The sequence below is a fragment of the Cydia amplana genome, chromosome 18 (genome assembly GCF_948474715.1).
Source record: "Cydia amplana chromosome 18, ilCydAmpl1.1, whole genome shotgun sequence".
Classification (NCBI taxonomy): Eukaryota; Metazoa; Arthropoda; class Insecta; order Lepidoptera; family Tortricidae; genus Cydia; species Cydia amplana.
The window spans coordinates 11,816,922-11,840,606 of NC_086086.1; the positions used below are offsets into that span (position 1 = coordinate 11,816,922).

Sequence of the window (23,685 nt, forward strand, 5' to 3'; positions counted from 1 at the left end):
ACGACGATGGTTTCGTCAGTTGCGGAAACTTCGTGCTTCGTCATACCGTATTGTACCATTTTGGACAATATATAGGTAATATGTTGTGTAAGTTTTTTTAGAATCCTCTAGGCCAGCGGAGCAGTTAGGCCGCATGTCACGAGATGGACCTGATGATGAACTTCAAAGAAGTGCGAGGAAACGCGGTGTTGGTTTGTGATAGACATATGTTGTATGGGTTTTTTAGAATCCTCTAGGTGAGCAGTTAGGTCTCATGTCACGAGATGGACCTGATGATGAACTTCAAAGAAGCGCGAGGTATGAGTTTTTTAGAATCCTCTAGGTGAGCAGTTAGGGTCTCATGTCACGAGACGGACCTGATGATGAACTTCAAGAAGTGCGAGGGAACTCGGTGTTGGTTTGTGATAGACATATGTTGTATGGGTTTTTTAGAACGCTCTAGGTGAGCAGTTAGGTCTCATGTCACGAGATGGACCTGATGATGAACTTCAAAGAAGTGCGAGAAAACTCAGAGTTCATTTGTAATAGGCATATGTTATTGGTCCATTTGAATATGTTTTCAATACAACCTTCTATGACCTTAATAAAACGGACAAAAGAAAATAATTGTACCTATGAGATTTTGGCGACACTTTTTTCTCGTATCGAAAGAGATTGCGATTCTGAGTGGAAATAATATAAAAATTCTAAACTTTAAAATTCAAGTTCTGAGTACTTTAAACAGAAATGCCCTAATATGTTAAGTAAAAATTTCAGGTACATTGTTAAATTACTTAATGAAATATTAAATTAATCAATATAATTATTAAGTAAGTTTACCCTAAGTATATTAAATTGGCATTAAATTTTACCACAATAAATTTCGGTGGGTACTGGTAGCAGTACCCACTACCTGTAATGAACATGTCCCATCCCTACGCGTACACGTGTTAGCGCGCCATGTTTGCAACGACCAATCGCAACGCCTTGAGCACCCCTCCCGCACCTCATAGTTTGGTGATTTGCGTCGGGAACAAAATGGCCAATATTAGGTTTCTATAGGCGGTGTGCTGTGCCAAATGAGATTTTATTCAGCCAGGGGGCCGATTTTTGAAATTCGACCGCTCGATTTCGCGTATTTCGTTCAGTAATATCTCCACTACTAGTCATGTAAATTCTACTAATAGAATTGAAAACGAGTGGTCAATACCACTAGATTCCCAATGTCTATCGCGCGTATTTCAAAAATCTGCATTTCGCCGTTTTCCATCGATTTTCGAGTGACGAAATCGAGTGATCGAAATTCAAAAATCGGCCCCCAGTGCGTTTTATTATTTACAATCGAGCGAGTAAACAACTAGCTCTAATACATCGATAAGCTACGACCTCTAGGTATAGCATGTTTCATTCCATTAGTACTAACTGTAGCAGAAAATAACAGTTCTGTTATTGTTAGCTGCCAGTCAAACCCGTTCATTTTGCAGGCGTGGGAGGTTAATAGCATCAGTTTGTTTCAATGGTTTTACTCCTCCTTTATAACGCTTGTAATAATATAAATTGGTATTCAATTTATATTCCTCATTTATTATAATCTCTTTTAATATACCCCGCCCGCGAATGCTAAAGCTATATTGCTCCCTGTCAAGACATCCTCGAAGGACTACAAAAAAAGAGTGTAAGTACAGGTGTTCAAAGGGTCGGTCGGCGCACGTTACGCCCCTGCAGTTGCTGGCATCCATAGGCTACGGTTATCGCTTACCGGCGGACCGTATGCTTGTTTACCACCAACGTGGTAGTCCATTAGGATAAACTGTAGGAGATATAACAGTGCATTAAATAATATAGCAACCAATCATTTTGCCGGCGTGGTAGTTAATAGCATCAGTTTGTTCCAATGGTTTTATTCCCCTTTGATACGTTTGTATTCTTGTAATGATACAAATTGGTCTTTAGACTTACTCGGAGTGGGAGTTTTCCAACATCTTAGTTATCATTTGTAATAAATGAAGCTTGAAATGGTTCTAGCGTGCTTTAGTTTTTAATAAGACTTGCAGTTATTTGAGATAGGTACTATACTCGAATGTTAATATAAAAAATACATTTATATTCTTTTCATAGATTATTAGTCGACGATCTTATTTACAAACATATTTTTATATGCTTAAATATTAAAGCGCACTATAATATTTATTTTATTGTGAAAAACTGAACGTTTATTAGACATGATGAACTGATAGACTTGCTCGTTCTTTGATGTATAAAAGAAATTGCTAAAGTTGCGCAAAATTCGTACAAAATCAATATTTGGAACTCAAACAAATCACTAAACCTGGGCGATGCGAACATAAAGAGCTCCAGTCTCTCGTTATCTATGAAAAGGGATCTTATTGTCGATGGCGCTTACGCCATTATTAACGATACTCCGATATAATTACAATGCCACGCGACGCTGTGCGGCGTAAGCGCCATCGACAATAAGGTCCCTTTTCATAGATAATGCCCCATATCTGGCCCTATCCTATACCTAGTGAAAAAGGATACAAGTGTCGCGCAGCTAAGATGTAAAAGAGCATAAGAGTTACGTGGAACCTACACCCTTTTACACCTGTGCTGCCCGAGATTTGTGCCTTTATTCACTAGGGCCACAGATATACAGGCTGGCCTTAGCCATTGGACAAACCGTGAAATCCCACGTAGGGTTACTTCTCAGTAATGCTCTAATCTAACGTTAATTTTTTTTTAATTAGACAAAAGTTAAAAAAAAATTCAAACAAAAGTTATTTCCAATAATTGACAACAAAAAGAAACATACTGTATTAATTACATTGGCAGTACTTTTGCCAATTTGTTCGAAAATGTGCGGCAAGTCAGAATCCTATTGGTGACATAAAATAAAAAAGATAATCAAAAAGGTCAAAGAAGGTTTCATACTATTTATTCGCTCAGGAGCTACTAAGGCCCTTGCTACACGGTCGCCGACAAGCCTTCTAACCGTCTGACCTTGGTCTGACCTTGGTCAGTTTTGGTCAAATTTTGTTGGAAACAACTGTCTACACGGTCCGGGACGGACCAAGGCCACGCGGTCTGAAGGCTTGTCGGTGACCGTGTAGCAAGGGCTTAACACATACAGGTTGCTACAAAGTAAAAAAATCGTAATTATTTTGTATACTGGTTCTAAATACCCTAATGCATATGTACATTTCGGCTTTGTCCAATGGCTAGGGACACGCTCACAAAAAAGTTTATCCTTTTCTGCCCTAAAAAAGCCTAAATTAGTTAATCCCTATTTCAAAGGATACGAAGTTAAGCGTTGGGCCGGACTTAATGTTTGAAAGCCACGTTTTGGCGACTTTTTATTCAAGCTCTGTTTGTACTGTGCTTCTTTAAACAATCTGATTGTTTTATAAAAAGTTTTGATATAAGGGGTAAGTAAATATTTCTTTTTTTTTCACTGATATTACTAGCTTACCAAAGTAAGCTAAATGTACCTAACTAAATGTAACGATCGTTTAGGTATGATGTGATCGTGTGTATGGGAGAAGGCTTGTACTTACCTACCCAATGTAGAATTTCCTGACAAAATTCCTGATTTTCAAATATTTTTCTTGACATTCATATTTTTGACGACGACGACGACGGGGGGGGGGGGGGGGGTGTCTAGCCGGTAGCGATGGGCACAAAGCAGTCTATCAATTCAAAAAAAAATCCTGATATTTTCCTGTTCCTGACAAAAGGCCAAAATTTCTGACATGTCAGGAAAATTCCTGTCATCTGCCTTTATGTGCCAAAGAGTCGAAATTTTTAAAAAATTCGAAGGTCCCATGAAATGTTCTCGGTATTTGATTCTGCACGTTTATTGCCAAACCTTCTGACAGTTATTTTCGATTTTTATGACACTTGAAATAGACGCCAATGAGTGATTCATCAACAGTTAAGAACATTGACTGCTGTATTCGAACTTCTTCGAAGATCCATTCTAGATACGTTATAGTTTATATAGATATCAACAAGTTCTCTTTTGCAGCGCAATTCGGGCAACCAATGTCACTTTTATGTTAGATAGAGTTCTAGATATCTATTAGATGTGAATTGTATCTCTAAGTCATATATTGTGGAAATCGTTCAATAGTATCTCCAGAATCGCGCAATGTCTTGGTGATGTCTAAAGATATCTAATAGATGTCTATTTCAAAATCCGAATCGGGCCCTTAGTAGGTAATAATCCCTAATCTAAACGAATTGAAGAATTTTTTCATGAAAGTTTCCATAAAGGCTTTGTATATTCTGCAACTTATTATCCTATATATCTACACAAATTTACAGGAACGCAAAAATAAATTGAAATTACTTTACGTAGGTGCTGTAATCCAGTAAATAAACCTTTTTTTGCATTCCTCTACATTTGTCCATGAGTTTAAATATGCTATTTTGCATCGATATTGATGTCACAAAATCAAATACCTATTACTTAGACCCGAAATACCTATAATCTCACCTAATTTCAGTAAGCACGGAAGTAGATTTCGTAATCCAGATTAGCGTAATGTGATTAGCGTAGTGAGAAACGCACTTAAGTCAATTAGTAATGAGGGTAGAACAGATTAGACATACAGGCCAATTTGAACGTGCACCTGATATCAAACTGATATTTGAATCATATCAGTCAACCGTCCGCACTAATACATGTACGGACAAGTCAGAGCGAAATGAACGCGCGAATGACTGCTACCTAACTGATTGATTCCAATAGCGCTAGACCAGCGAGATGGCCATGTGATGGTTATGACTCCTCTACACGATGGCCCAGCTTTGGACCAGCGAGATGGCCATACGATGGTTGAGAGCACGCACTAAATGGGCCACGTGTAGATGCGTACGCACCATCGCTGGCCCACCCTTTGATGTGCGGACGAAAAACCGACAACGTGGCCATCCCATCGCCTTCCCGCTGCACTATAAGCCGTCCGACACCACTACCCTCTACACGCTGGCCCAACTTAGTGGGCCAGTATGATGGCCCATTCGTGTAGAGGTGCCATAAGGTTCTCGTTCGAATTGGCCCGTGAGTACGAAGTTCGATAGAGTCCGTATTGACTTATTACGTAGTCATGAAATGGAGCTAGCGCTAGAGTGCTATAGTAGGTGCTGACTAAACTTGTTTGGTACTTAGTTAATTGAAAACGTCATTATGAAATTATACATACCTAGTAGGAGCCCAATTCGAACTGTAAAAAATCTCATGCTCAAAATATGGCCGGCGAGTATAAATGCACATAAATATGACATAATGTATTTTATTAACTAAGTTTCGACGACCAATCTGGTCTATAGTGGGTAACCCTGTCTGTGAAGCCAATGGTCCTGCCGGTCCTGGGTGCAAATCCCGGTAAGGGCATTTATTTGTGTGATGAGCACAGATATTTGTTTCTGAGTCATGGATATTTTAAATGTATTTAAGTATTTATATATTTACATTATTATATCTGAGTATATTGTTTGGGTACCCACAAGTCCACAACACAAGCCTTTTTGAGGTTACCGTGGGACTTTGTGTAAGACTCAATTTGTGTAAGAATGTCCCTATAATATTTATTTATTTATTTTTATCTCATCGAAGTACATTAGATACCTGTATTAAAAATACTTTAAAACGTAACCTACACAAAACAATATAATTCTACCAGGGAACTTCTATTAAGAATAACGCCCAAAGCTCACATCTCTCTGTATTGCAGGTGACATTTTTATGAATAGCGGAACACGGGAAGCGACAAAAAAATAATCCACCAACCACGGGATTTATTGCCTTCCGTCTTCCTTTTTCATGTTTACACCTGCCTACAAACAAGGCCAATCCCTTTCAAGCCGAAAGCCGATTTTGGACGGTCCATCGGCTTACAACATGAAATTGATTTTCTTTCTGATGCCGGTGACAACAAGGTTCAAAATTGCTTTTAAATATTTTAAAGGACGCGATGGATGTTTTGGGCATGTAAAAGCCATTTTCGAGATAGATTTTCAAACCACGTACTGCAATATTCGGGCACAGTCTATAAAACAATATAGTTATTCGACGAAGCCGTCAAGGCAGGGCAATCGTGCGGGGTGCGAGGGTGGGTGGAGTGCACCCGAGCTGCATACATCGCCATTGTTAGTAGCTCGGTACTAATTACAGGGCTAGTGTGTCGTAATAACTGTCACATATTATTTTGCGCAGTTGTGTAAATGTCTGTGGCAACCCTACTGTGTTCTTGTGCGGTGTCGGCTTTACGCAAACATCAAAGGCATCGCTCCACTGTTACTTTTTACACTGTGATCCGGGTAATAAGCGGTATGCGTTTGGTAAACATTCAATTACCTGTTTCGCGGGTGTAATTGGGATATTGTTCGCCCGTAAAATTAGACAACAATTTGTATTTATTAGGGTTCTATGGTCCTCGTAATTATCTATAGAGTAATAAGTAGGTACCTACTTACACAACTTTGGGAACAAATCAAATTAATTTATCAAATATTCAATTTATTAGTTTTATATAATTAGGTACTATAAGATGGCATAATAGTCGAGAAATTGGTACCGGTTCCGCCATAGCGAGGTGGCCTAGTTCATCGCGTTATGGCTCCTCTACACGATGGGCCAGCGCCGGCCACTCCAAGGGACGCATTTATGCGTTAGAGGGAGTAAGTGATATTGCTATCTCATTCTACCGCATGGCTGCGTCCCTTGGAATGGCCGGCGCTGACCCATCGTGTAGAGGAGCCATTAGCCCGGATAGCTAAAGATGCCGGTTAAAATCCGGCGAGCAAAAGCACCGAGCCTCTGAACCCCAAAGTCCCGCCGTCTCAATAGCCACCGGCACAAAGTCATAAGCGGATTCCGACGCGGACTTTGCGTGCTTAGACTTTGCCGCGGACTCCGCTGCTGAGCCACCACAACTTGTGGTCTGCCTCAAATGGGATGCAGCGTACGTGTACACATGTTGCATCTCACAAAAAGCAGCGCCCCGCCCCCTCTGCCACGGAATCAAGGTCAGTTCATCAGGCCTCTTACCCGTGCGACTCAATCCCGGTGGCTCCAAAACGCACGGCACATTAGCCGATACCAAGGCACGATCTCGTTTATCGAGTGAAATTATAATGTTATGTACATTATATACCTAGGTACCTACTTTAAAGTTTTTTAATTGAGATAATATTATGTTTGAAAACTAGACCTGACTTGACTAAATTTACACAGTAGGTACACGTTCAGGTGTACTCTTAAGCCTAAGAAAGCTTAACTTGGCCGTCAGCCAAGACTTAGTGAAGACTGACAGTAAGTACATTGCCAAGTCTTGGCGGACGAATTTATTTTTCGCAGCGGGTACAAGTTTTAAGTAAGAAAACACGAAAAGCTGTGGTAACGTTGCACACTTATTTAGTCTGACCTGAATTGGATAGTTAATTTGTACTAATGCTAAACTAAATTAAACTAAAGCAGATAAGCTACACGACAAGCAAGCAACCATCCTTGTAAAAGTAAACATACTTTTGCGACTTTTGGTACGACTAACAAATCGTACGCAAAATATGTACCTACATTGATACATGGTACCTAAAATAAATAGATAGATATATACTTATTTTTTTTGCCACAATACATACAGAAACTTACATACAGTATAAGAAACAGACAATCATATTATTATTATTATTATTTATTTAGGCTCACAAAACAGGTTATAGTCATTGCGTTTACATGCATATAGAGGCAAACATCGTTCTGAACTGGACTCTAACCCTAAATATGTGTGCACATTAAGAACAAAATTTACATGCGATAAACTTATGTATATGTATCAATTATCAAATGTCAAAAAATATATACCTATATATTATATTATATACCTACTTGCGGCGTCAAAATTACAAACAATAGCTAATGATAAATCATGTCATCATCATATGAGATACAAAATCAGATGAGATATACTTAGACAGGTTTTTTCCAACAATGAAAGCTGTTTGTAGTACTACAGCACTACGATTACTTAATCATAGGATCGCTACGCCCTAAAAAGACCCAGCAATTATAAACCACGCAACCTTTGACATAAAAAAGCTACTTTTTCAACACGCGTGCTTCCTACAATTAAACGTTAACAGAGTGTAGTAATCGACATGTTGCCGGCCGCCTGACAGAAGGCAATTTGTCGTCCGTTGAAAGCTTTTTTCCAGCCCCAATAGGTTTGTCGAGCCCAGAAATACCATTCTAATCGCCTATAAAACCCTGGCGATCCCACCGCCCAAGGAGACCAGCGTAGAACTGCTTTCGGGTAACGCAGAGTTGTTATAGATGGGGAGGCCTTTGTTACACTGGCTTGAATAAGCGTCTCACTTGCCTATGATAGGTATGCGAAGAGAATAAAAGGTTAGGGATTACGCAACGGCCGTTCAAAGAACGAAGACGTCGTCCATCATTTTGACGGCTGCCAATAACAGTAACCTTTTCTCACGTTGGAAATTTTAAGACGATGACTGGGTGCCTAAATCTCGTTTATTGAACTGAACTTTATTCATTTAAGTTGGTCGGGGATGAAAATGTTTGAAAGGTTCCGGGAATAGATTGTTTTGGTGAATTATTTGAAAAAAAAAGATAGGTACCTACTTAACTGTGTATCAATCTTTTTCAAATGTAATTAAAATTTTACTTGCAAATGAAATCTACCCCTAACCCTTCATAAGCCGTGCCACAGTTTGAAGGCTTATACATACTTTTATTAAGTACTAAGTGTTCTATAATAGCAGTTTAAAAGTAGTTTGTGGAAAGAACATTTTTACCTCATATTTTTCCGGTCTTTAAAAAACGAATCAAAATATGTTCTTTTATATGGCTAGCCTAGCATAATGTAATTTTATTACTTTTGAATGCTGATTTAAAACGAAATTAAAAGATTTCTTTGCCACAATTTTTTTTTTCAAATAGTCCCTGATCCTCTCTAAATTCTAACTCAATTAATTTTATTATACTTTGAATAGCTTTTATGTTTCTCTAAGCATCTATGATAATCCTAATCGGATCAGCGTAACTTCTTTGGCAAGACAATTTATTTAGTTATTTTGTTTTGGTATATAAGTATTTACTTCATACAACGATGTCCAAAGTTGTTAAGATTATTATGACACTAGCTGTTGCCCGCGACTTCGTACGCGTGGATTTGTATATTGGTGGTTATATATTCTACATTAGCTTAGAACATTATGCAGCAAGAGATTGCGGTAGGACGGTTAATCATTTGTTAATTATTAATATTATACAACGCATGAGACTTGTCTTTCACAACCTACGAAGTTTCAAGCCCCTAACTGAATAAAATTGTCCTCGATATAATCCCTCTAAACCCCCTTAGAAGATTTTCATGTCCTCTATTTAATAAAACCTACTACCTAACTACCTATTTACGAAGTTTGAAGTTCCTAGCTTTAAATAAAATTTGAACCCTATACAAACTTTCAACCCCTTTTTAACCATTTTAGGGGATGAATTGTTTAAAAGCTGAAATTATTTTTCTTGTATTCTAATAATATGCCTTTATATATGCCTTTATACAAAGATTCAAGTCCCGCACTCAAAAAAATGTTTGGCCTCCATACAAATTTTCAACCCCTTTTTCACCACCTCGGGGGATGAATTATCAAAATCTCTGAAATTAGTTTTCTTCTTTTTTGATAAAATACATTTTTACGAAGTTTCAAGTTTGTAGCTTTAAATAAAATTTGAACCCTATACAAACTTTCAACCCCCTTTCGACCCTTTAAGAGATGAATTTTTATAAACGCTGAAATTACTTTTTCGTATTTTAATAATATACCATTTTACAAAGATTCAAGCCCCGCACTCACAAAAATGTTTGATCTCCATACAAAATTTTAACCCTTTTTCACCACCTTAAGAGATGAATTTTCAAAAACATTAAATGAGTTTTCTTGTCTTTTAATAAAATACCTTTTTTACGAAGTCTCGAGTTCCTAGCTTAAAATAAAATTTGAACCCCATACGCTGAAATAACATTTCTAGTATTCTAATAATATGCCTCTGCACAAAGATTCAAGCCCCGCACTCACAAAAATGTTTGATCTCCATACAAACTTTCAACCCCTTTTTCACCACATTGAGATATGAATTTTCAAAAACGCTGAATTTAGTTTATTGCCCGTTTAAAATAATACCTTTTTACGAAGTTTCAAGTTCCAAGATTAAAATAAAATTATAACCCCCATACAAACTTTCAACCCCTTTTTAACCCTGTTAGGGGATGAATTTTACAAAACGCTGAAATAAGTTTTCCTGTCTTCTAATAATATCCCCAAATAGAAAGATTCAAGTCGCGCGTTCGAAAAAATGTTTGATATCCATACAAACTTCCAACCCCTTTTTCACCAATTAGGGGATGAATTTTCAAAAACGCTGAAATTAGTTTTCTTGTATCTTAATTTGCAAAGTTTCAAGTTCCTAGCTTAAAATAAAATTTGCACCCTAAGACGAACTTTCATCCCCTTTTTAACCCCCTTAGGGGTTGAATTTCCAAAAACGTTGCTTTTACTGTTTTTTGTAATCGGCTATTATGCCTTTCTAAGAAGTTTCAAAGCATTTGTAATGGATTCAAACTTTCAACCCCTTTTTAACCCTGTTGGGGGATGAATATTACAAAACGCTGAAATTACTTTTCCTGTATTTTAATAATATACCGAAATACAAAGATTCAAGTCCCGCGTTCGATAAAATGTTTGATATCCATACAAACTTTCAACCCCTTTTTCACCACCTTAGGGGATGAATATTCAAAAACACTGAAATTAGTTTTCTTGTATTTTAATAACATATATTTTTACGAAGTTTCAAGTTCCTAACTTAAAATAAAATTTGAACTTCATACAAACGCCATTATGCACCATTATAAAGCACCAATTATAATGCACCATTATAATGCCATTTAATTATTGAATGAATATTCCTATTACTTATATTATATGTGATTTAAATTTTACATTTTACATTCTAATAAATGACTTATGTACCTAATGACTTTATTTTGCAATACTTACTTTATTTTTTCTTGTTTCTGGAATTCTGATAATTGACATAATTTTGTATCTCCTTACTTTAAAATATTTGTGATTTAGATAAATTTAGATAAGTTTAGTTTAAGCAAACCTTCTTTGCATGCTTTATTAAGCAGAATGTATTGGACATTTTTATATTGTAAGAACTTGTTTTGTGTACTACATTCTTGCAAATGAATAAATTACTAAATGATTAAACATTCAACCCCTTTTTAACCCTGTTAGGGGATGAATTTTACAAAACGCTGAAATAACTTTTCCTGTCTTCTAATAATATCCCCGAATACAAAGATTCAAGTCCCGCACTCTCAAAAATATTTGATCTCCGTACAAACTTTCAACCCCTTTTTTACCACCTCGGGGGATGAATTTTTAAAAACGCTGAAATTAGTTTTCTTGTATCTTAATTTAATACCTTTTTACGAAGTTACAAGGTCCTAGCTTAAAATAAAATTTGCACCCCAGGACAATGTTTCATCCCCATTTTTACCCCCTTAGGGGTTGAATTACCTAAAAGGTCGCAATTAATTTTTTTGTCATCGGCTATTATGCCTTTCTAGGAAGTTTCAAAGCATTTGTAATAGATTCAAACTTTCAACCCCTTTTTAACCCTGTTAGGGGATGAATTTTCATAAACGCTGAAATTACTTTTCCCGTCTTATAATAATATCCACATATACAAAGTTTCAAGTTCAACACTCACAAAAATATTTTGATCTCCATACAAACTTTCAACCCCTTTTTCAACACCTGGAGGGATGAATTTTCGAAAACGCAGAAATTAGTTTTCTTGTTTTTTAATATAGTACATTTTTACAAAGTTTCAAATTCCTACCTTAAAATAAAACTTGCACCCCATACAACCTTTCATCCCCTTTTTAACCCCCTTAGGGGTTGAATTTTTCAAAATCGTTTCTTATCTCTTGTACACTTTATAAATTCAACCTAGTGAGCAAATTTCAACTTGCTAGCTTTTGTAGTTTCGGCTCTGCGTTGATGAATCAGTCAGTCAGTCAGGACACTTGCATTTATATATATAGATCAATCATGACGTAGGGGCACGTACGCATCTAGTATTATTGAAGCTATTTTGAGAGAGAATCCGCGGTATTCGGAAAACAAGATCCATTCTAGAGAAGAGAACGATACGATATTTATTATGTACTAGATACCTGGTAGTTTCGATTTCAACTAGATATCTTTTGCAGCTCAATTCGGACAACCAATATCACGTTTACGTCTAAAACTACATTACGAGACGTTTTAGACATTGTGGAAATCGTTCAAGAGTAGGTATCTCCAGAATCGCAGAAATGTCAAATTTCACAGGCTAGATCTTAAAAATATCGTTGTCGTATCTTGGTGATGTCTAATAGACATCTAATAGATGTCTAGTTCAAAATCCGAATCGAGCCCAATGACGGGCAACATTATTTGGTAAGGACGTGGAAGTCTACAAAAGGTTTACTGAACATTATTCATGACTCTAGCGATCATATCGCCTTGCAAATCCAATATAAGTAGATACGAAGGGCGTTTACAGCGTGAAAGCATTGGTATACCCCATTTTTTAAGATTATAATGTTTATATCCTCAAAAAGTAGTCGTAATTATTTTTTTCTTCCGAAATGCTAACATATGATATACTTTTGAAGTTATAAAATTTCTAATCTGAAAAAACGGGGTATAGTAAAAGTCATATTTAGGTCCTAACTGCAGTAATTTTATTAAGTTATTGTTATGGTATTGTGCTTTTGTGGTGTTAGAACGTTTAATTAGTTATTAATTTTATCAAGAAGTTTGACAGTGATGATCTCGCCCGTGTCCACATTGTGAAAATATGAGTGCATTAAATACCTACTGTCCAGAATTTAAAGAAATTAAAGACTAAAATTTGTAGGTACTTAAATTTATTCTTATGTACAAGTGTTTACACTAAACGTGCAGAGTAAGAAAGACAATATGTTTCTGATCACGACTTATGAATCATTCTGTATAAGCTCTAAAATACCTAAAATCTGACATTTCTAAAACAAGTAGGTATATTTTTAGGTGAAAATGTGCGAAATATTTTTTAATTATTTCATGTTCAACAGCTTGTGTAGGCGTCGTTTTTATACCATTTTTATCTTCGGTGGAATTAATAATTAGCTTTATTATACAGGAGACAGGATTTTTTATTCAGTTTGAAATTATTAATTAATGTAGCATGGTTTATTATTAATATACCTACAGGGTTAAATTACATATTTTTTTCTAAAACCAACCTATTTGGCAGTGGTTTCGATACGTTCGTTAGTGAACGTAGCTTAATAGATATTTGATTTCAGAGATCTCAATAAAAGCATTGCCGGCCTTTTTGTATGTCGCAGCCGATTGGTTAAATTAGCCAGCAACGCCGGCATCTAATTAAATGGCTGAAGAGCCAGCCAATTCATTAAGCGCAATGTTTAACTACATGGCTGAACGACGTACAGTCATTTAGTTAGTCCGTAGGTACTTAAAAATGGAATAATATCAAATTCATTTCTGTAACTAGATTGTCAAATCCTGAAGAAATTTATGAGTATTAAGTACCTAATAGCCATCACAATATTTATTTTTTTTAAATTCCACGTATAAGATAAGACGAAGACGAATATTCGTATAAGACGAAGTTGTATAAAAATTGACAGTGTGAGAAATCTCATAAATATATCAAAGAATTCAAATAAAAGGCGCATAACTCTGAGACATGAACAATGGGCCACGGTCTTCTTTGATCTGAGTGTACACTTTGTGAGGTGTCGTACTGTGTCAAGAGGTAACGAGTATAGTATAGGCATTGCCACAGAAGTCAATATGATAAAGCAGATACTGTATAAAAACGTCTCATAAGTTAATAGATCAGATAGATTCTTGTAGATAATTTAAATTATTACAAAGGAATATAATTATTGAAACGATAACTAAACCATTATTTTTTATTTAGCTATTTAAGTAGTAAATCAAGAATTAATTCATTACACTTATAAATAAGCTAGAGTTACTACAACGGAGGTACTACTCCGAAGTTTTGAAAATGACACTGTGTTCGTGGGCTAAATAAAACACTTACTAGAGTTGATATCAAATTATTCTAGCTGCGCGTGTTTTTTGAACTGTTCAGAACTTGCTCTTGTTTATACACTTGAACGTCTTATGTATGTATATCATTGGTCAGCACACAAGTATTCAAGGTATCTGGGAGCCGAGACAAACGCCAAATGTATTGGGGTGACATATGCTACCAAAAGTCATATGACTATTTCCATTTATTGTGTTTCTATTAGCGTTTGTCATCTTAGCTAGGCCCCTGGTTATTCAATCGGCGATATTCGTTTACGTTTACCGAAGGTCGATTATTAGTTACGTGTAAAAAACAAAGTTTAAATAAGTGTCTGTTCTAGTGTTACTTAATCTATGGTATCGAAGGGGTGTTAAAGGGGGGAGGGTATCAACCGGAAGCCTTTGTTTGCAGCTTATCGGTCCGTGTTTGTGGTAGGTACTTAAACGTGAACGTGTATGAATAAGTGCGGCAAAAATCTTCCAAGGCTTCGTGAGGATAACGATTTGCTGTTTCGTTTCGGTATTTCGCAAAACCAATGAATATTACAGGGCGCCGAACTATTTCTAAGGAGTTACAGTGCCTTTCTTCATTAAAACAAAAACATCAGTTACTTTGCTAATACGCGAAATGATAATAGGTACTTTTTTGGAGCAGCATTTGAGGGATAGTGGTGGTGTAGGTACTTGTGGTGCTTCCAATTGTCTTGCCGGTGTTTTTAATTTACTTTCAACATTTAGCCTTTGCTAAATGCTGTAATAAAGAGGGACGTCAAATAATTAAATATTGCTCTGTACATTTTTCGATGTTTTAACCTAAATATATGATGTTTAATATGGAAATATTAATAAAATTATGAGGGGATAAGTTTTTAATAATAATAGAAGTACTCAGAAACCGTGCGATGTAAATTCCGAAAGTGTATTTTCCCATTGCCATTATAGACCCAGCAAATTGAGGTCAATTCGATACCTATGCACTTTCATGCCTACAATTATTATAAATGAGAAAGTAACTCATTTGGATTCGATTTGGTTTAATTTTGTTTGATGTAAGTACCTATTACAGTTAGTATTTTCGTTCGTGTGGTTATCAATTTTGTGTTTCATTCTCTGGCAATTTTTTTTAACCCTCGTGCAACATAAACAACAACAACTTGGCCCCCTTGTAAAAAATGCTATTGTTGCCAGGCATGTCGTCCGGCGGCGGCGGCGTCAGCGACCTGGACCTATTCAACACGACGACCAGCTACAACGTGACAGAAGGCGTGGAGCCGCATTTCGACAATGCGACGAAGCGCGACTACACCGCGGCTGTCGGCCAGGCGGCCTATCTGCACTGCCGCGTCAAGAGTTTAGGTGACAGAGCGGTAAGAATTAACCCTTAACCACCTACGCAAGGTCTCAATGTTGTTAATATTATGCAATTTTATTTGTAGTCTGAGTCTTGGTCGTTTTCTATACATCTATTTATATATATATCGTTGTATAGAAAACGACCAAGACTAGACGATTGACTATAGTTGTATCGTCGTCTATATATATATATATATATATATATATATATATATATATATATATATATATATATATCATTATCTGAGTACCCACAATACAAGCCTTCTTGAGCTTACTGTGGGACCTAGTCAATCTGCGTGTCCTATAATATAAAAAAAAGTGGGGAAGACGAGGGGGTATTATGTTTATTGCAGGGAAGTTCATCATAAGGCAAGAACCCTCGTAATAAGTACCTATACTACCTACCTACGTCGCTCACACTCATTCATAAAGGAAGAGTTTCATTCCTTCTTTAAGTGGAGTATGTATACAAACGCAAGAATTAAAAACGACGAAAGGGCTTGTAGATGGTACCTATTTGACCTTACTAAAATTATTCTTTAACAATACATTTTGGTATTTTTCCGTTCAAAAAATATTACAAAAACACTTTTAAAGATCGTCAATCTTAACTGCAAAGCAGCAAGTAATAAATTTTATTCGCATCAAACAAACTTGTCGCTACAAAGTATAGGGAAGAGAGTATTTTATTTCTCACGAACAGATTATCGCTTCACAAGAGAAGGTACCTTTATTTTCTGCTGCGTGGAATTGCTACTGACACTTAATGAAATGTACTATTACTATATTACCTACTGTACTTACTTGAAGAAACATTGAACGACATCGTTGAGGATGCTAGTCGCCTTAAACTGAACCTAGATACTATTATTTTAGCTGTAATTTTATTTAATGCCGTTTTCTGCGTAAGAACTTGATCATAGTATCACACACCAAAAGGATAAGATACTTTGCACGGGTTTAACACAGTAGTGGTTAGGATTACTGTATTCGTAATTTTGATATGTAAATTGTTTGGGTGAAGCTTAAGAGCGGTCGCCGACGAATAAATGTAAAATAGATACTATGATCGAGAAATGTAAAACTACGCTGTATACGATTGAGAAATCCGTTCTAATGAATCTAAAATGTAATATCTATTCAGTTTCTCACTGTTCACGCTTAAGTTCTAAATCTATTGAGATGAAACTTGGTAGATACCTATAGAGATAAGTACCGAGAAGGATATGTGGTTTAACAGCTCCTCACCCCCTCATCCTTAATATATTCGTAGTAAATTGCGACCCCTATTGAACCCCCTTAGTATTTGTATGAATTCCAGAACATAACGTACCTATTCTGTCTTTTTATGTGTGCCAAATTCAGAGAGAAACATCCAAAAAATCTAACTACCTAGGTATATAAATGTTCACATTTAAATACAATATCAGTTAGGCTATCATAGTAACTAACGACAGAAATGATTTTTTAAATGCATTTTGGTTGTCTGGAAGAAATCGCTCTTTAGCGATAAGGTCGCCTGTTGTTTACCTCTGTCTTCATGTATTATATATATGTGTTTCCATGTACCGTTATTCTGAGGTTGTGAAATAAAGAGGATTTGTATTTCAATATTCTAGCAGAGTAAGTATTTTTGCTCACTGTGTTGCAAATAACAAAATCACAACATTCTCTTAAACTTCTTCATATATATAGTAAGAAAGAAACTAAGAATATCAAGTCATTACTTAACAAAAACTTCTACCAACCATAATTAGTCAATCACTCTTACTTTTTTCCAAGAAAGTGTCCGAAAAATCCCGTATGAAGAAACTTTATACGAAGTGTTAAGATAACAAAAGCTATTTATTATTATGAAATACGGTACCGTTGCTGGTGATGAAGGATCGAGTTTTTCACACACTTTTTGTCGATCTTTCTTATAATTATGCCGGTCTTCGATTTATGTCTCTTGAGGATTTACAGAAAAAATGCAGAAGTTTTTTTTTGTAAATTCAATCGGAATGAATATCTGGTTTCACAGGCAAAGATATTGTATATGTAAAACAAAAAAAAATGGTCTGACTTCCATCAGAAAATGCACCTACAGGATGCAAATTTGAGAGTTCTGGGTTTGGTCTACACCAAACCCAGAACTCTCAAATTTGCAAAGGTACCTTTATACAAAATTATTACCTTTATTTAAGGTACCTTTATTTAATACTACTATTAAGAGGAATTATCGCAGCAGTTGCCATCGGGACATGTACAAAAGTTTCTATTGAGTTTGGCGGCGGAGCGCAATAGGTACCCACCGTTTTGTGTTCTACAAATGCTTTTAATACAAGGCCTTAGCTAGCTATCACGTCCATAGCATTTACATATATAAACTATAGTTAGGTGAATCTATTCTTTATCCAATCTAAATAGATGTTCGCAAGGGGAGTTCACTATAAATCTTCAAAGTGACAGGACTCCCGGGCACGTTTCTCTGGATTAATCAATAGGTACGTTTGGTTCCGAACAACGAACTTGTTAACGAACCTAAGTCACAGAACAAGTAATAGTACCTACTGAAGTAAAGAAGGCTTACCTGCCTTAAACTCAGTGAGTAAGTACATAAGTTAGTAGGGTAAAATATGGAGTAAGACACGCCTGGTTAAGTCTTGAAAGTTTGGTTTCTATTCTCTACCATTGACTGACAACAATTCGTGTCAGAATTTTTCTTGTTTCGTACAATAGCGCTTTTTTTAAACAATAATAGGTACACAATTTGTTATCTTCATCGACAAAGCAGCTTTTACTTTCAGAAGTAAAATATAAGTGTGTTTTATTGCCTGCTGTTGAATAAAATAAGAAAAATACGCTCGTGTATATCATTCCCCGCAAACTTATTTGACCGCATTGACCTCAGGTACTTATTCTGCATGGAAGGGTGACAAAGAGTAAGAGCGCCATTACTAAATGCTGTATTTTTTCGGCTAGCAGTGTCTTACCAAGCCTGATTATAAGATATATCGGAGCTCACAAATATGTGAACACGCCTATATTGTCAAAGCATTAGTGTTCAGATATTTTTGAGCACCTCGGCCGCTCCGACAAGTCAGACATATCTGATGGCAACTGTACAGAGGGTAATTCGTTTTCAGACGATAAATATTTCTATTATATACAAAACAATTCAATGTAAAATTGGTATGACAAAATATTTGGATGCAGCCTATTGTTGTATTTGTACGTTTTCTGTTAAAATTCGTGACCCAGATTCGAAAATTGGCACCAGCCGTCACAATCTGCGTTATAATATTTTTATTGGCTTTAAAATGATTCGCGCCATAAAATACCCGGTCGCCAATATAGTGTGAGACGAACTTAGGTTTTCCTTGTTTGTTGAAAACGAGAAACAAATGATAACCATCAATTCATGTTGTGTAAAAAGTAAACATTTTAGAGCGATATTCAAATCATTGTCGTATATACTTGAAATGAGTGAAAATTAAAGGAGATAATTATATATACCCGTAAAATTAGCTTAACACATTCAGTGCCGAAAACCCGACTATCGGGTATTTTATGATTTCGTTCCCAGGCCGGACGACCCGATAGTCGGGATGACGAAATTTTTGCGGCCTGGCGCGGATGTCTTGTTTGGCTGGATGGCAATGATTGTGTTAATTATTAATTAGTATGTCTCACGACGATTTAAATTCGAAGATACGAGTAATTATAATAGTTCAGTAGAAAACTGATTTAATTTCAATTGTGGTACTTGGACCTAGAATATTACGGACGGACTGTCACCTAAGACAAACTGTGACACTGCAATGGCGGACGGTTTGAATGTGTGCGTGTAGACGAGTGTTACCATGTAACACAAATTCTCCCCTAAACAATTATTTTTAATATCGTCCTTGTTTTCAAATAAAAAAATTAGGACAGTTTTACGTTACACAATAAAAAAGGTGTGTACGTATCTGATTTTATAGGTCTTGAAAATGCGCAATATTGCACAATTACTTTGTGCAATCATTATTTTCAATACCTAATGATATTTAGCATCGAAATGAAATCAGTTCGTCATGTTTTTTTAATTTATACATTTAACTTGAAACATATCTAGTTTTCAACAAAAAAATTATAATACATAACAAACAAACGTTAAGTATCGCTCCTTAGTATCGGGAAATTACCATACCGACCTAGTTTGATATGCACCATCAATAATTTAACCATTTACCTAAATGATCTCTTAATACATAATGATTTAATAAGAAGGGTATCAATTACCCTACTTTCGGGAAATTACCCTATTCATGTTACTGGTCACACTCCTGTTTTGCAGTTTGATAATTTATAAACAACAAATTATCTTGATTTTACGCACTAATTGATAAACTTAAGTATGAAAAGTTATTCCGTGACTTTTTTTCTTTCGATCGGTACAATTCTAGCAGGATTTACCTACGCATGCCGGCATATTTTATATTTTTCTTCGACATGTTTACTTCAATGACGTTTCGATTCGTCTGACGGCAAACTGGTGGATGTGGGCTGTCAATGTGTGTGTGTCACGCGTAAATACTTAGAAACTGGTGGATGTTGGAATCACAGTTGTGTGGTAAGCGAAACTCTGTCCGTAATATTATAGGTTCATGGTGGTACTATTGGAAGTTAAATAGGTATTGTTATTCAAAATAAACAAAATGACGATTGTAAGATTTGGTATTTAAAAGTTCTGTTCATATATTATTCTAAATAAATATCTTTATAAACAACTACGGCCATCCACCTATTATCATTGTGTACCTATGTGTGTAAATGTTACTTCCATGTACTTATTAAAGGCGAGCTGCACTGGTATAGAGTAACTGACTTCAGTATTCCGGGTCCGGGCCCGCAAATGGGAGTCCCAATGTTAAGGAGTCTTGGTCTTAATAGCATGCCGTCACAGTAATAGCTATTGATTATGAGGTAAATACGTTACCTAAATTACCGCTATCGAGGTTGTGATCGACATAAAGCTAAGAATTGAAATCCCTTGGCTAGTCGAATCGAATTTTTCGGTATCAATACAGAGTTCCTGATTTATCAAAGACAGAACATGCATGTGACAACCTGACAAGTTCAAAGTGCTCATAGGCTTCAATATCCGTTTACCATGGGCGCCGTAAGTAGGTACGTTAAGTAGTTTATCACTAATGTTACAATCATGTGTTACAAGGTAGACGTCCCAGTGCTCGACATGCTAATACCCAAATGTTGACACCTAATGTCACCTCTTGACTGACTTATTTTGACATAAAATGTACGAGTACTGGATAGTGACCAACATCCGGTATGCGTTTAAAGTATTCATCGCTCGGACTATTAATTCATGGAATGTGTATGGAATTCAGTGCAGCGTGATTCAAAGTGTCGTAAAGTTACTGAAAGTGCCACTTGTTTCACAGTTTTCACACGCTCTGCTGGTTTCATTTCGGCATGCTGTTTACGGTTGCCAAAGTTCACATGGATGGGGCTACGTAGTAGATCGGCCATTAAATTAATATCGTTGCAGAACGGGGCTATTCATAAATTACGTCATTTAAAATTGGGGGGGGGGGGGGTCTGCACATCAGATGATGGTAGCATGACGTTGGAGGAAACGGGGTCATTCGAAGCATGTTTTTTTTGGATGATGTTAGGGGTGGGGGGGGGGGCTCAATAATCGTCAAAAATAGATGACGTAATTTATGAACAGCCCCAAGGGGCATTTGATTTTAAGGGTGTGAAAATACAATTACTAAATTAAAAATAAATAGCGACCCGCCCCGGCTTCGCACGGCTTAACAAATTATACATAAACCTTCGTCTTGAATCACTCTATCTATTAAAAAAAAACCGCATCAAAATCCGTTGCGTAGTTTTAAAGATCTAAGCATACATAGGGACATATAGCGGGAAGCGACTTTGTTTTAATACTATGTAGGTAGTCATAATCATAATATCGCGTAGGTACTTATCATCTATTTTTAATTTATTAATAGAATCCAGTAGATTGCTGACTTTTCGTACTTAGCAATTGTAATCTGGGGGCACGGCAGTGCCCCCGCCAAGTCGAGCGCGAAGCAAACACTGCTGTACCATCCTTTACTGGAACCATTTCGCCGCATTTTCAGGCCCCTATTTGAGAACCTCTGGATAAGACCAGAACGCAGAAATTTTCGTCATCCAGTAAGCTATAATCACATACTTAAAATCCAAAATTTCAAGTCTGTAGGTCATTTAGTTCCGAAGTTAAGCGAAAGCAAAGCAAAGTTTCGCCCTCACTCACTCATGATCATCAGAATAGAACTAGTACTTTCCATAAACTCAGAGAGCTGAAATTTGGTACAGAGTTAGGGTTTAATGGCCACATAAAGGGGAAACCTAAAAATATTGCAATATCAGTCACGTTTTAAAGATCTAAGAACTGCATAAGTAAGTTTGTAATCCCATATAAATATATGATATTACAAAGTTACTGTTGCAGTTCCTACAAATAGTAGGTAAAGTAAAGGTACACTACGATGTACGATGTGAGTACGAATGAAGATATGTTTAGTTATGATATGTGTATACATAGTATGGGTATGAGTACCCGAAAAGAAGGACTGCCTACAAAAAGAGATGAGATCCCATCAAAAACATTAATGTAAAAAGGCGCAAGTCTCGTAACGCTTTTACTACAAAAAAGTTTTGAGATGTAATGTGAAACCAAGTCGGTTATTTTAATCAGTGCCAGGGGGTATTAAAACCGTATCAATAAGATATCTCTAATTTGTAATACATATAATGACTTGATGATCTTATTGATACGGTTTTGACACCCCCTGGCACTGATTAAAATAACCGACTTGGTTTCACATTACATCTCAAAACTTTTTTGTAGTAAAAGCGTTGCGAGACTTGCGCCTTTTTACATTAATGTTTTTGATGGGATACAAATAACTGTTTTAAAATGTCGCAAAAATCAGTTTGGTTATATTAAATATGCGGAAAAGGTAGGTGTGGTATCACATTTAAAGGTAATAAAGATTACCAAATTAGTACATTTCAACTACGCGGACGTATCGACGTCGACTCGACGTCGAATCGACATAAGTGGGAAAAAAAACACGTGCCGGCGACGTATTATTTGACGGTAATTTAGTCATTACAACCGTTAGGTCAATACTAGGTCATGTTTTCGACGTCGGTTCGACGTCTTCACGACGTGCCGCGTAGTTGAAATGTACTAATATATACCTATACCTAACGAAAAAACTAGTTTTTAATTACAAGTACTTGTTACACATTTAAAAAAAAACTAACTTAACTAGGTGCCTTTATCGGAAAATTACCCAAAAATGTTTGCTGGGGTTACACCAATAACAATTTTACTGTGTATATTTCCATATGACGTGGAATCGGAGTAGCTATGCGGACCGTTTCGAGCCTCCAATTATACGCAACGGCGGTCAGTGAAACTCGGCTGGTACAAGTGTGTTAGCTTGGACAACTTTAAGCCCCCATGCTTTACAGTCATAAGAATTTGCATGTCAAAGAAATTTCTGAGGTACACGTTTGTGTGGTCATTTTATCATCATTAAATAAATAAATAAATAAAATAAATAAATAAATATTAGAGGACATTTTACACAAATTGACTAAGCCCCACGGTAAGCTCTAGGCTTGTGTTGTGGGTACTCAGAAAACGATATATATAATATACAAATACTTAAATACATAGAAAACAACCATGACTCAGGAACAAATATCTGTGCTCATCGCACAAATAAATGTCCTTACTGGGATTCGAACCCAGGACCGCGGCTTCACAGGCAGGGTCACTACCCACTAGGCCAGACCGGTCGTCAAACCATCATTACTCATCATTACTCTTAAATCATTACTCATAATCTATAGATGTGACAGGAGGGTGTCAACTATTGGGCATTAGCAGTATTAGCACTAGGACGTACACCAGTTAAACTTTCTTCAGCAAGCCTACGTAGCTTCGCAGAAAAGTATGTTCTTCGGTAAAACCATATATGTACCAAAAATTAAAATTATGTCAGTTTTACTTATTTCATCTGTACTTTATGACGTGCAGACATCGTAGTAGCTACGCGACAGCTATACACAATCGGCCATCTAATCGTAACACGGTCGTACCAGTGT

General features: G+C 36.4%; 1 protein-coding gene across 1 annotated transcript in view; it reads left to right on the forward strand.

Moving 5' to 3' along the window:
* LOC134656438 (limbic system-associated membrane protein-like) overlaps nt 1-23,685 on the forward strand; it is a 97,519-nt gene that overhangs the window by 42,699 nt on the left and 31,135 nt on the right. Inside the window, exon 3 of the mRNA XM_063511971.1 lies at nt 15,358-15,536. Coding sequence (XP_063368041.1) covers nt 15,358-15,536 — 179 coding nt within the window. The remainder of the gene's footprint in view (nt 1-15,357; nt 15,537-23,685) is intronic.